Source organism: Lissotriton vulgaris, chromosome 2_1 (genome assembly GCF_964263255.1).
Source record: "Lissotriton vulgaris chromosome 2_1, aLisVul1.2, whole genome shotgun sequence".
In the NCBI taxonomy this organism is placed as follows: Eukaryota; Metazoa; Chordata; class Amphibia; order Caudata; family Salamandridae; genus Lissotriton; species Lissotriton vulgaris.
The window spans coordinates 1,682,157,116-1,682,170,929 of record NC_141687.1 but is presented as its reverse complement, the minus strand read 5'-3'; the positions used below and the strand labels follow the sequence as shown (position 1 = coordinate 1,682,170,929).

At 40.0% G+C, this 13,814-nt stretch overlaps 1 protein-coding gene across 1 annotated transcript in view; it reads left to right on the top strand.

The window, feature by feature from the left end:
- LOC147733087 (uromodulin-like) overlaps window positions 1-13,814 on the top strand; it is a 341,372-nt gene that overhangs the window by 223,853 nt on the left and 103,705 nt on the right. The window contains exons 6-7 of the mRNA XM_086958926.1: window positions 4,469-4,680; window positions 10,398-10,558. Coding sequence (XP_086815052.1) covers window positions 4,469-4,680; window positions 10,398-10,558 — 373 coding nt within the window. The remainder of the gene's footprint in view (window positions 1-4,468; window positions 4,681-10,397; window positions 10,559-13,814) is intronic.

The window sequence follows — 13,814 nt, the reverse complement described above, 5'->3', positions numbered from 1 at the left end:
GATGGGTGGTGTATTTGCAATCAATTCAACAAGAGCTATAAGAAATGTGTACTTGACAAATTTATGATAAGCACATGGAAAAGGTTGGTCTCATTGTGACATTGGGCATCAGTAGTGCAGTCATGACTTCTCCTGAAGGGTGGGAATGTGCCAGTCTCCTACATGGGGCAAAGAGTATTGTGAAAGATAAAAGTGCCAGTGAAAAAAGCATAGATACTTTTTGAAGGTTTCACTCACAAAGATTGACATTAGCTGGACAGTGTCTATTTTTATCTAGCATATACCAATGTGTTGATAGGTGCTTTACTGAGAAACTATGCACATATGACACACTTGAGGTTGAACCAGGGAACTCTAAGGGTGTCAACCTTGAAGATTCCTTGGATTCTAGTGGCTTCTCAAGGCAAATGTTCTTTGTACACGAGGGAGAGAGCCAACTCTGAAGAAGAAAGAGTACCTGTTGATATCCCCATGAGTAATGGTAGAGATATATGCCATGATAATGTATTCTGACCGTTGTTAGTGCCTATACCCAGTAATGATACTCCTGAAAGGGTACTCCAAATGTCCATGAACATGGCCAGCTGTTTTCCAACGAGAAAAGCTTTACAGGCACAAAACAAGAGTTGATGTTGGCTGTTGCTGTTATAAAGTACAAAGAGTTATATCGGGTAACACAATTTTTTCAATAAGAATTGGGAAAGATGTTAAATATTCAACATCCGTGACAATGGGTTGAGAAACAATCCCTTTGTTTAATTTAGGAAAAAAGAGCGGGGTGTCTTTTACAAACTGTTTCTTAATCATCCCCTATTAAAAAATGAAAACATGCGTACTAATTTGTTGTTCTGTGAAAACAATTTGAAAAAAACATATACATTGTAAACACTAAAGAATGACAAAAATGACTTTTTCTAATTTAGTATATTTGCATCATAGATCAAAAGCTACATCTAGCAAAACAATTATTTTACTTTCTATTTTTTACAATAAACTGCCCATAATGTATTCAAAACATATAATAAATCAACAATCATGATTCAGTGAAAACATGATACACAGTGCAAATAAAATAAGCACAGTATAAATACATACAAAACATACAAAAGATGAAAACAGAATATATCTGATGCCCAAGAATCAAGGTTCAAACTATTCTTTATCTTCGTTTTCTGTCTTAGAATAGCTGCCGTAGGACATTAAACAATGGTGTTGACGTTTCAACCCTATGGAAAAGTGTTAATAACTTTGCATCATTGTGGGTCTTTCACAGGATTAAAAAATTTAAAAAATGGGGACGGTCTTCAAAATATTAAATTCAAGAGAACAATCAAACTTCTCCAATTCATGATTGTGTCCTAACAAAGGATCAACAAGTATCCAACAGCAATATATGCACCGCATCACCATGAACCTAAGACAGAGTTCTCTTTGCACTGATGGGGAATATGATCCATCCACAAATCCTTTTTTAGTTTCCTTTAAAAAGGTTTTATTCAAGTGGATTCTGAGTGCTGCTCAGAGCTTGCCCATGCTTCTCCATCACATTTATATGACGCTGAATATACCAAATTTAAAAAGTCCTTTGAGTTGTGTCTGGCATGTTTTATATTTATGTTTTTTCAATTTGTTTTTAAGACAAGTTGCTATGCATGTTTTCTCATTTGTTGATAAGGTATGATTAAGAAATGTAGGGCCCGATTATTATGTCGGGCGATAAGCCATCCGACAGCTAGTTGGAGGCTTTCCACCCGACATCTATTGTTTCTGTTCAACTGCCGTATTATAATACCGGCTGTCAGAGTGAAACCCACGGGGGGATTCCGCTCCACTTCCAATGGGCTCACAGAAGTCGTCAGGGCAGGGGACAGAACAATAATTCCATAATGACAGTAGAGCCAGCCATGGCCCCGCCATTGGAATTATGATATTGCTTTCAACCTGACCTTTCATGGCGGTCCCCCCCACCAAGAAAAGGTAGGCAGAAAGTGACTTTGGGGGCCCTTACCAAGGCCCCCCTTTCCACCTAGCCCTCTGAAATGGCATCTGGGGGTCACTTATGGTGCCCCCTAAACATTCCTGCACCGTGTAGCAGGCACTGCATGGTGCCCGCTACATGGTGCAGAGATATTTAAAAACATCCATTTTACAATTGTCTGTTGCTGCAGGCCTTTTCCGCAAGCTGCAGAAGCTGCAATTGCAAACTGGATATTCTGACTGTCCATAGGGTGGTCACATCCAAATACAGTGGGTGGTACCGCAGTTCCATTCTGCTATGATGCCAGTCAGACACTCGTCTGACCAACATCATAATAAGGCCCATAGTGAAAACCATGCGTTCTTTTTTCCTAAATTGACCAAAGGGATTGTTTTGAGACCCTTTGTCATGGATGTTGAATGTTCAACATCTTTAACAATTCGCGTTGAAGATTCATGTTACCCAACAGAACTCTTTAGCTTAGATTTGTTCACCCATGTTCTGAGGGGCACAATGCAACCCCATTTTATTTCATGGTTGACTGTTGCTGGGCATGAAGTATGCTAACTCTGAAATCGAAAGAGAGAACTTAGGGGCAGATGTATCAAACGTTTTTTTGTCGCAAACGCTGTGAATCGCAAAATAGCAGCGTTTGCGACAAAAAAATTGGGAAAGGTGATGTATCATTGAAATTGCTTCGCAAACTTAAGAAATCGCAAAATTTGCGATTCCTTAATTTTGCATCAGCATTTAAGGAATCGCAAATTGTGACCAGATCACATTAATGTTAAGCTCTTTATTACACAGCATAATACTGTTATGACCCACAACACACCCGCAGTAAACATTTGATAGAAATATAATTGTATCCCTGATAATATTCAAAGCATATCCTCAAGTTTATTCATTCATAGTTCGGCTCTTTATAAGCCACTGTGCGACCCATTGTAAGGTTGGGTACATGACAACAGAATGTTTGATCAAAAATGGAAATGTGAAGTAAAACAAAAACGTTTTGTACTCATAGTGCAAGGAAAATAATAGCCGCAGTAAGTATAGACAGTCTCCCATAGTCTAGTGGTGCAGGGACATAATGCCCATCAGAATACTCTGCCAAGAAACAATGACCTTGGGGATGGCAGGCTCAGGTGACTTTCGTGATGCTGTGCTACACAATACTATGTGAACCATACTTTGAGGTACAAGACATGTATCTGTATGATTTTTTTAAATACTCGCTTCATTAATCACACCAAGTCGCCCTGTGTTCTTGAAAACTAGTAAAGAAATATTAAAGCCAGACAGCCCATGTTCACTAGAGAGTATTTACATGTACTGTTCATTAAAAAGAATGGCGTCTGTAAGTTTCGAAACCATCGGCCGGTGGTGAACCATTGTTTTTTTTTTTATTTATAACGTAGCTGCAACCATTACAATAAGACTTATGATAAGAGTAATTCGGAGCTTGCTTTTGGTAATACACCCCCCCAATGTTGCAATTTGGGCTAAGAAGATCAAGTTTCTGGCGATGCCAAGTTGCTGCTTTGGCATACCCGGGAGATAAGTAGTCCAGGGTGCTGACTATGTGCCCCTAGATACAGGCTGTAGAATATAGTTGCCGGTTAACTGGCCTGAATGTGGTTAGGGAGGCAGAGTGCTCGATATTGAAACCAGTATGTGCGTTATGACCACCTGAGTGTTGGCTATAAGATGTAGGGAGCAGGCCTTTGGACTCTGGCTGTGGGAGTATGTTTCCAGCTATGAAGTAAAGGGTGTTTAACTTGAAGGCCAGAATGCTGATTATGGGAATCAAGTGGAATGTTTATGATAACAAGGTGTCTCCAGAAGGGAGCTGAGGTAATGGCTGTGGAGAGCAAGATGCTGGCAATGTAAACAGAGAGCTTGCTATAGGGATTTGAATGATTCCGGTATTACAGTCAGAGATGGATTTGAGAGTTAGAGTTCTGGATATAGGACCAGGGTTTTCTTATGTTTTTGTTTTAAGTTCTTAGTACTAGTTGTGAGCATGCCATGCTCCATATGGGTTCAATGGTTAAGTGTATAACTCGCAGAGTGGTGACTATGAAATTTCATGTGCTGACAATGGGGTGAAGACCTGAAAATCGAGCCAATGGTCCTAGTTGTGTTGATAGAACTATTGGTTGTGATATTTAGGCATGCCTATGTTGACTTGGGACATGGCTATTGGGCAAGAAGCCTCGGCTGCTTCCTACAATTCCACACTGTTGGTGATTAGTCTAGCGAAGAGGCCTAAGGTCCCACATTTTAGTTTTGGGGTTTTGGCTTTGTGGAAAATTACTCAGGCTACTTAATCCAGTATTCTTGGCTTTGAAGCCAGAAATATTTTATGTAAGGTCGAGGATTTTATCTATGCATTGAGAGTTTCTGGATAAGAGTTCTTGAATTATGTATATAAAGCAACAGGTTCTTGAATGATGTTTATTCTATGATCACCTCCAACTCTTTCAGGTCTCTCTAGCATCGGCCAGACCACTTCCCTACAGTGCCTTGAGAGCAGCATCAAGTTATCGGTGAGAAAATGTCTCTTGGAATCACTGTACATCAACACAAGTGCCTTACACCTAGGGGCCTGTGGATCCGAGAGCGCCATCATCAACGGCAAGCGTCAAATCACATTCACTGTACCGAAAGCGAGCAGGACATGTGGCCTTGTACCTTCAGTAAGTAACTTCACACACCCACCTTTCTGCCAGAAAACCTGAAAAACGTCAGGAGATCTCCTGCATCTTCACTCTCCTTTTCCTCATGCCTTTCCCTAGGATTCCCTAGGATTAGTGACTCTGGATTTTAAAAACGAAATATTCAAATGATTCATGGGCCCAGCCACATTTCAGCACTGTGTCCGCACAACATTCTTGATTCCGCCTGGTCTGGTCTTCGTACAGCGCGAGATGTGGCCATTTGGCACAATGCAGTGAGGCTAGTTACAAAACTTGGCAGAAATTATGCTTCATCAACATTCATTTATCTCTGTATGTACAATGGCGTGGTGTTGCATTCTCTGTCGAAAATCATGCACACATTGGAACAAATAATGGAGCTCATTGTAAAAGCAAATACTTAATGCCCCTCACCCCTTTGCCCCAGTTATAGTGTTGATACTGAGTCTCAGGCAGACAGCCTCCGCTAGGTGAATGATGACCAACTGACAAGTTAAATGGGAAACCTTGAGATGCTTTGTGATCAGCTTTTAATTTTCCTCCTTTTCGCTTCTCTGTCTCTTTAGCTTTCAGGAAGGTTTTAGAATAGCCATTCGGAAGTCCTCATCCTTCCCAAACCACTCAAGGGACACCAGTATGTATGTAGGACCGCACAAAGCATTAAGGGAAAATGGGGTAGTGGAAAAAACACAGGCATCTTGTCAGGGCATCAGGTCTGCTTGTAACACAAGAAGGGTACAAAGTTCCCCGGGAGGAGTGAAAGAAGGCAAAGTGTGTGTACTAAAAAAGGCAGGAAGGGGGGGAATCCCCTTGTTGGAACTAAAACCCTCACACACCCAGTAAACTAGGTGTCATGCTTCATCATATGGGTTCTGCTCCTCGTCAGACTGACGCTGCAATGTCTGACGGGCTCCCGAAACTGGGGCTCTTTATCTGAGATCTTTTGTTCCGGCCATATGGTGCATGCGTGTGAGAAGGCAGGGGAAGTCTAGTCGTGGCGTGAAAGATGAATTAAAAAAGGTGAGTCAGTCCACAATGTATTTTATTCGCGTGGTTGACTCCCTTGATTAAAAGGGTGGGAGAGGAGATATATGACCTGAACCCTTCAAAGCAAAATATCTACTACCCTCTGGTCAGGTCGACATGTTTCTTGCCATAATGGCAATTCTTCAGGACCTCGGTGATTAGTACTACACAAAGAAAGAAATATTTACACAGTGTGGTATACAACCTTATTTAGTAGGTTTTAAAGATGCGCAGGCCGATTGGTCCTGCTGTGGTATTGCGACCTAAACAAATAAAAACACATCACAGAGCAACATGATGAGTGCAATATTCCGTTGTGTAATGGTACGCAAGTGCTCTTTGATGTACACACACATGAGTGAAGGATTAAATTAGTGAATGAAGGCACAAACGTAATTATTAGGTAAGTGCTACATGTTAATATCGGTAATGGGAGTCTGGAAGCACAATTCTCTTAAATTTAACAGGGCTCAGAGTTTAGGTCTGATTTTTGGGGATTCTCTGTTTATGTTGACCTCAGTCTTTTAGTCTCAAGAACTAGTAAATCTGTCTCACATAACTCCATCTGCTTTGAATGTAGGCTTCATGTTTAATGCTTCCTAGACTTTTAAGGAACAGATACCTAGTTTTTCATCATGCAAGAAATGCACAAAGTAGTTTTTTTCCATTTCACATCATCTGAACAGCATTCATTGCCATCCGTTTGCCAACTGGGTGACTTTCTAAAGTCCTAAGTACCTGCCCTTGCTCCTTTAGCAAATCAGGTATGGCAAATTTACAATGGAGGACTGTATTTAACCCTAGGACTGAAGCATGCCAGCCTCCCTGTATGGCTGAGTTCTTAACCTCTGCCAACCTGGTGGAGGACTATCCACATCTCACTGGTGTGAAGGGAGCTGCCAGCACAGCAATTCCTATCATTGCAGTGAAGTTTGCATAGCAGGTGCCATGTTTAAAGCTCCAGTGTGACAAACTATTTATGTTATCAGAAGCAGAAATTAATTTCTTGAAAACTGAGGTGCACAGGTAGCTTTTTCCTTGTTTGTGAGGGTTAATAACGATTTTCCCCCGGGGCAGGAAATACAAGTATAAGCCATCCTGCTCCAAATATGACAGGACAACCTCCACTGCGACCCACTAGTGCTGTGGCACATAGACTGCAGACAGAGCCACCTGATACTCTGCCAGCGATTACCCAGCGGTTTCCCCGACTTGAACTAGAGAAGGGACACCACAGGTATTCAGTTAGCACCTATTCTACTCTCTCATTGGCCTGCCACAAACGCCCTCTATTTCTGTTCAACCACTCTGTTCCTTTGGATCCTGATTGGCACACTTGAAAGTTTTGTACAGTGATCAACTAAGGTGCTCTTGAGGTGATGTGATTTCCAAAGCCCTGCTACGGGACTCCTCCCTGCTAACAATTTATTATTACTCCTTTTAGTACTACATATTATTATTATTGCCGATAATGCTATTTTCACTACTAATAAAAATAATGATTATTACAGATAATACTATTACTACCACTACTAATAAAAATAATGAATATTACTGATCATACTATTACTACTACTAATAATAAAAATAATGATTATTACATATAATACTATTACTACTACTACTAATAATAATAATCAGAACAATGGTGCCAGGTTGTTGGTGAGCTGCGGGTTTGTGGATGCATGGAGGCAGAGTTTAGAGACTGATGAGAGGGGAAGGAAGAAGTCTGATGGGGGACTTGAAAAAGCCACTGAGGTCTATAGCCACATATCGCTCCTTATTCTGTTGAAAAGCTGATTTCCTCTTATGATGATTTCATTTTTGTGTTGGAGGATAAATTATGAGCACCCTGCCTGTTTCACTTAACACAAAGATACATTTTTATTGAAATCAATGATTTATTTTTCTGATTATATGAAAGCTCTCGAAGATTCCCATGGAAAAACATTGCAAGAACACGATTAGTAATAGGGACCCACGTGTAGGCTTCTGAGTTATTAGATGAAGGGGGCTTCTTGTTACAAATAATTTACATAACATGTGTATTTGTAACGTGCACATTCACCCAAGGGCATTTTGCTGCTGAATAACAGATGTTTATGTTTACCTAACTCAATGGTACTCATGTTATTGACCTCAGAAAGATCATAGGCTGAGTGGGCCAAGCAGGATTAGAAAGTGTGACCATGAGGTCGAACACAAGCCTCTACAGTGGATGAATTTTTCCACTAAGCAACCAGGCCTGGCATTACATCAAACCTCTGAAAGAACCACGTTGCTCTTTTGTCTGAAGGTTACAGGTATGAGAGTATAAAAGAAAATAGCACCCCAAGTGCATCAAAGGATGCACCACTCTGAAGACCGGGAGCCCCTTCCCCTACTTTTCAAGCAAGTGAAGTGTGGTCAGACAACATTCTATCATTATTTGCCTCTTTTGTTAAGGGCATCACAACTAGCATTACAATATTCATTGACCTTAAGGTCACCAGTCTTTCTTAGGCTATTACTAAACCCCCATGAGTGCACTAACTGTGCCAGCAATCAGCTGGGACTCGGGCCATCACCTCACAAAATCCTATACGTCGGTGAATAACAACACTAAGGAAAATGATATTTTTTTGTGTCTTTGGAGCATTTCTCATTTTATGTATCAAGCTCTGCTAAAGTATTTTTATGTGCCATTATTTTGATTTTTCAATATCTTTTCTAGATGAGATTTTACTACACCTTCCACGTACTTTTCTTCAGTTAGATCTTTTGAACAACTCAGTTTAAGTTTGTGCCTTTTCTATATCCCAAAATAGAGGCCTTGTTCATTCTAACCCCAGTACAACTCACATCCTTTCTTCGTTCATTTGGGGATCTACACAACCAACACTTTGATCAGACAGAATTACTTTACATCTGTTTTTCATTATGGGACAGATTTAACTTACTATTCAAGTATGTACCTCTTTTGCAACTAGTTCAGTATAGCTCTCCCTACCAGATGGGTATGTTTCTCTTCCTAAAATGCTTTGTATGTCTCCCTTTCCCACAGTAACCTGAAATTAGTATAATCCCCCTGTGTTTTGCCATAATAGTTCCACTCACATACTTTTCTCTTCATAAACACACATTTTCTCTCGATTTGCTTCTTTGATTACAGAAAAGTATCCTTTCTTCACCTTTGTGCTAAAATTTTCCTCCTTTTTCTCCATTTTAGGTAGATTTCCTTTTAAATTCTGTAGTTCATTAGTATCTCTTTCACCTATGTCTATGTTTCCCCTCTTCGGCTTTGATGATGCAACAGTTTTATTCCAGCAAAGATTCCATCTCCCCAACCCACATACAGGCATAGTAGACAAACCCCGAACATTAAACCTTCTCATTAAACCTTTCGCTTCTCACATTTCAAACATTCTTATTGGTGGTGTCTTGTCAAAATAGGCTGTGGCTTTGTGTGTGTCCAACTCTATGCGGAAGATTTATGATAACTGGCGCATCCCCAGGGATGCAACAGTTATTTTGCGTCGCAGCTCCGCCACCCATGGTGCAAAAACGGCACAGAGGTGGCGCATTGCTGGAGTTGCGTCGCAAGCGCAACCCAGCTCCAGCAAGGCTCAGGGGTGCCCTATCTGTCCAATGCTGCCTCAAGCCTTACGCCTGCTTCAAGCAGGCGCAGGGTTTTGACGCAGCATTGGCCTGTAAGTGACTGAGTGAAATCTTATAGATTTCACTCAGCCACTTTTGCGAGGCGCACCTGCCCCGGAACGCCCACCCTGCGCCGGAACGCCCACATGTGGCGCAGGGCTTCACAACGTGACGCATCTGCCTAGATGCGTCACATTGTAAATTGGTCACAGGGATGCGCCACGTTTACGCCGCAGTTGCGTGACGCAAACGTGGCGCATTACCAATATAAATCTGCCCCTCTATTTCTCCCTATGTTGATGCGAGTCAACGCTTTGACAATAGTTTGGTATCCTGGAGTGGGACCAAGTTACAAAACCTCTGCATTGGTCAAACAGGGTGTTTGTAAAAGTGTGGATAACTTACCGGTAACGATTTTTATGAAACTCTGAAGTTTGCAACTCGCAATGCTTTTTTCTTAATTTGAGAAGTATTTGATAAATGTTTTAGTGAATAACAGCTAATTCTTCAATTTCTCCTTTTTGGGGAAGAATGAAGACTCCCTTATTTATGTATTTGTAGAATGTTGATGATTCTTCCGTTGATCACTTTGATAAAGGTTGAAAGCACTTCCAATGATGTTTCGCTGACATTTTTTCTCAACAGTAAAATGTTTTAAAGTAATCTTCAGTAAGTGGGTTGTCAACTCTTGCAGCGATGTTTGTATGAAATGTTAAAGTCTTTTCTATTGATTTTTTAGTACTTTTTTGATAGAAGGTTGAAAACGAATCTTGTATAGAGTATTTAAATAAAATTGAAAGAATCTTTCATTGATCTTTTAGTTAAATAGTGAACTCTTTCCAACTCATACTTTTAAGTCAGTCCTTTGGTGATACTCCTATAGGAAGTTAAATATTCTCCCTTTTCTGACTTTAAACAAGTTTGAAAACTCTACAAATATTGCTTTTTTCTAAGGTTGAAGACTCTACTGTTGTTGGATTTTGCTAGAGCTTTATGTTTTCCTACTGGGGTTATTGTGTTGAAAGTTAAAGACATTACCATTTATTTTTTTGCAGAGTAATGCTACCCATGTTCTCTACTCCGGCACGCTTGTACTGGTCCCTAATGTGTACGCCAACATCCTCCTGCAGGACAGCACAGGTCTCAAATTCAAATGTGCCTATCCTTTGAATGTAGATGTCACTTCTCTGGATGCCATGATGGTAACGTCTCTTCCGTGAGTACTTCAGATGTCTAGCTGCACTTAACAAGTAACCAAGGGATAGGCTAAGGAAGAATTAGAAAATGTCCAAGTAAGAGGCTGAGTGAGGGGCTCCGTTTGTGTGGGTGGCAATCTATATTTAAAGGCATATTTATCTGTCAATCCAAAGTGCTTACCTGATTTTACAGATGCCAAAAAAGTAACAGTTTATGCACCAGTTTGGAATAGCGTAAACCACATTACATTGTCTGCCTCTAAACCAATCAATAATCAGACATCAGTGACAGTAAATTGTCCCTCACTACCAATGAGATTGCTAATTGGTTCTACCTTGTGCCCGGTCACCAACTGACACTTGTAAGACATAATATTGACAACACGAATATAGTGATAAATATTGTGAAAAAATATTAAGAACCAAAATATTGTGTTTACATACTATGGGGGCTATTAGGATGGCAGGCGGATAGCTGCCGCCGGTCCAGCAGTGGGAACCGCCATACCGGCGGTGGCCATCCGCCCGCGATCAAAACCCTGAACAACACTGGTCCGATTAACACCGCTGGTCCGATTAGCATCGCGGTCACAAACGCAGCTGTGTGATTTTCTGGCCGCCACTTTTCTGCCGGTTGCAGTCCGCCCTCTTGCCTGGCGGGCGGAGCTGGACTGCTACAATTGTTGCGGATCAGGGCTAAACACCACTGGCACGATTATGTGCCGGCAGTAGCCACCTTTCCGCAGCGGTGGAACCTCCATGAAAAGGCATGTGGAGACATGTTCCGGGGACCCATTGCGGGCCCCCAATGTGCATATATATACATAGCATTATATTTAATTACATTTAGATATTAAGGTGAAAACAATAATATAATAAAAAATAAATATAGTTAAAATGCATTGTTATAAAATAAAATTTAAAAACATATAATTATTGAATATTAACACATTACTTCATAAAATATTTTATGTGTAATAAAAAAATATATAATATAAAGAAACCCAAAAATATATAAAATTATATAAAACTAAAATGAAAACAGTAATATTCCCAAATAGTAAAATAAATAAGAAATTACACATCATTCAGTTTAGTAAATGAATCAAAAGGATTTAAAAAATATATTCTAAAAAAAATGAAAAGTATACCACTCCTACCTCAGCAATAGTAGGCACATTTTATACTTTGAAGGAATTAGATTTGCTATTCCCACTCCTACATAAAAAGTAGAGAAAGTGTTGGACTTTGAAGGGGCTAGTTTTTCTCCTCTTGTCCAACATACAGTGCATTTAGAAATGAGTTGGCCTTTGTAGGTGTCAGATTTACTATTTCCAGTCCAATATCAGCAAGAATAGTAAAAGTGTAGGACTTTGGAGCAGCCAGATTTACTATTCTTACTACAATCTGAACAATAGTAGGGAAAGTGTTGGGAATTGAACTGCTCAGAATTCCTCTACCCATTGCAATGTAAACTAAAATAGGCAAAGTGTTGGGCTTTGGACAGGTCAGATTTACTATTCCCAATCCAACTTTAGCAAAAGTAGGGGAAGTGTTCCTATGTGGAAAGGTCAGATTTACTGTTCCCACTCCAATCTCAGAGGCAGTAGGAAAAGTGCTGCACTTTGGAGCAGTATAATTTACTACTTCAACTCCAATCTGAGCAAAAGCAGGGGAAGTGTTAGACATTGGTGGGATCAGTTACTAGCTCCTCCCCCCGCGTAACCTAATGTGGGAATATACCGGACTCTGGAGGTGTACGATTTATTATTCACATTCCAACCTTAGCAACAACAGGCCACAGGCTCGACTTTGAAGGGGTCAGAAGTACCATTCCCACTTCAATTTATGGAGGGGTCACATTTGCTATTCCCACTCACAATGTAAGCAGAGGTAGGGAATCTGCTGGACTCTGGAGGGGCCATATTTATTATTCCAACCCAAGTCTGAACAACAGTAAGAAACGTTTTGCATTTTGGAGAGATCAGCATTCATATTCCCACTCTAGTGTAAATAAAAGTAGGGAAAGTGTTACACTTTAGAGGGACCAGATTTACAATTTCCAATCCTATTAAACATACTTATTAAAAATAAACAAATAAAGCTAAATTAATAAAATACAAATGTTATATTACAAAGAAACTACAAAAACAGTTACAATGTTTCAAATAAAACACTTCTCACCTTAAAATATGAGCACACTCAACATCATCGGGGTCCGGTCAGAGGGTATCGCAGGTATACAGAGGGTGCCTAGCGTCGAGGGCGGTGTGCCAATTACGCTACCACCCCCCTCCCGTGACCCATGGTGTACCATGAACACACCATAAAAGTGCTGAAACCTAACCTTGTAAGCCTCCTAAACCAGGAGTAACTTAAAAGAGAATTCTCTTCCCTTTTGCACTTTTTTTCACCATTTTCACTTTTCACGTCCCTAGGTCAGGGTGGGCCTTAGCGTGCCCATACCGCCAGGGTTTAGTACACCATTTTTAGTCCTGATGAATGCCTGGTAACTTTACACCGTTTCAAAGGCAGAAACATGATGACTGACATATAACTAACTTTGGAAATAATCACACAATTAATTTTGGACTACTTTCTGCCATCTAATTTTAAATATATGTCCTACTGATCTGATATTAAATATTGTTTGGATACACTTAAGACATTTTTAAATCCCCTCACCATAAAATAATTTACTTTCACTGCACGCCCGAACTCACAAAACCTGTTCCGCAGTAATTCTGGCATCGAAGCACACTAAAGAGGCACTCGGCCTCTTTAGTAGGGCCCAATGATGGAGCATGTCACCACTAGGTGGTGAGTGAGGGCTTTCTTAACTGACCTAAGTGAGGCCAGTGTTTTGTTCTTCTGCTTCTGTTTGTGGTCCCTCAAACAACAGAGGACACTCGTTTCTTGTTTAAATACACACTCAACATCAAACAATTAAAATTGATCAAAACAAAATGTAAAATAAGGAAACATGATTGTTACAATAATTAAATAAAGAAATTGACATTATAACAAATGATAAATGCAGAATTAATTAACACCTTTTAATAAATAGTACACAAATCAACAAATTAACATAATAATCAATTAATAAAATTGCACATAATGAATTTACATAAATATTTATCACATAAGTAATTAAGTAACAAAAAAGTAACTAAAAACTAATAATAATAGTTTACATATCATAACACTTCCCACCCTAATTCCTTCAAATCCAAGAGAGCACTCCTTGCTTAACAACCACTAATTACATTTCATGTT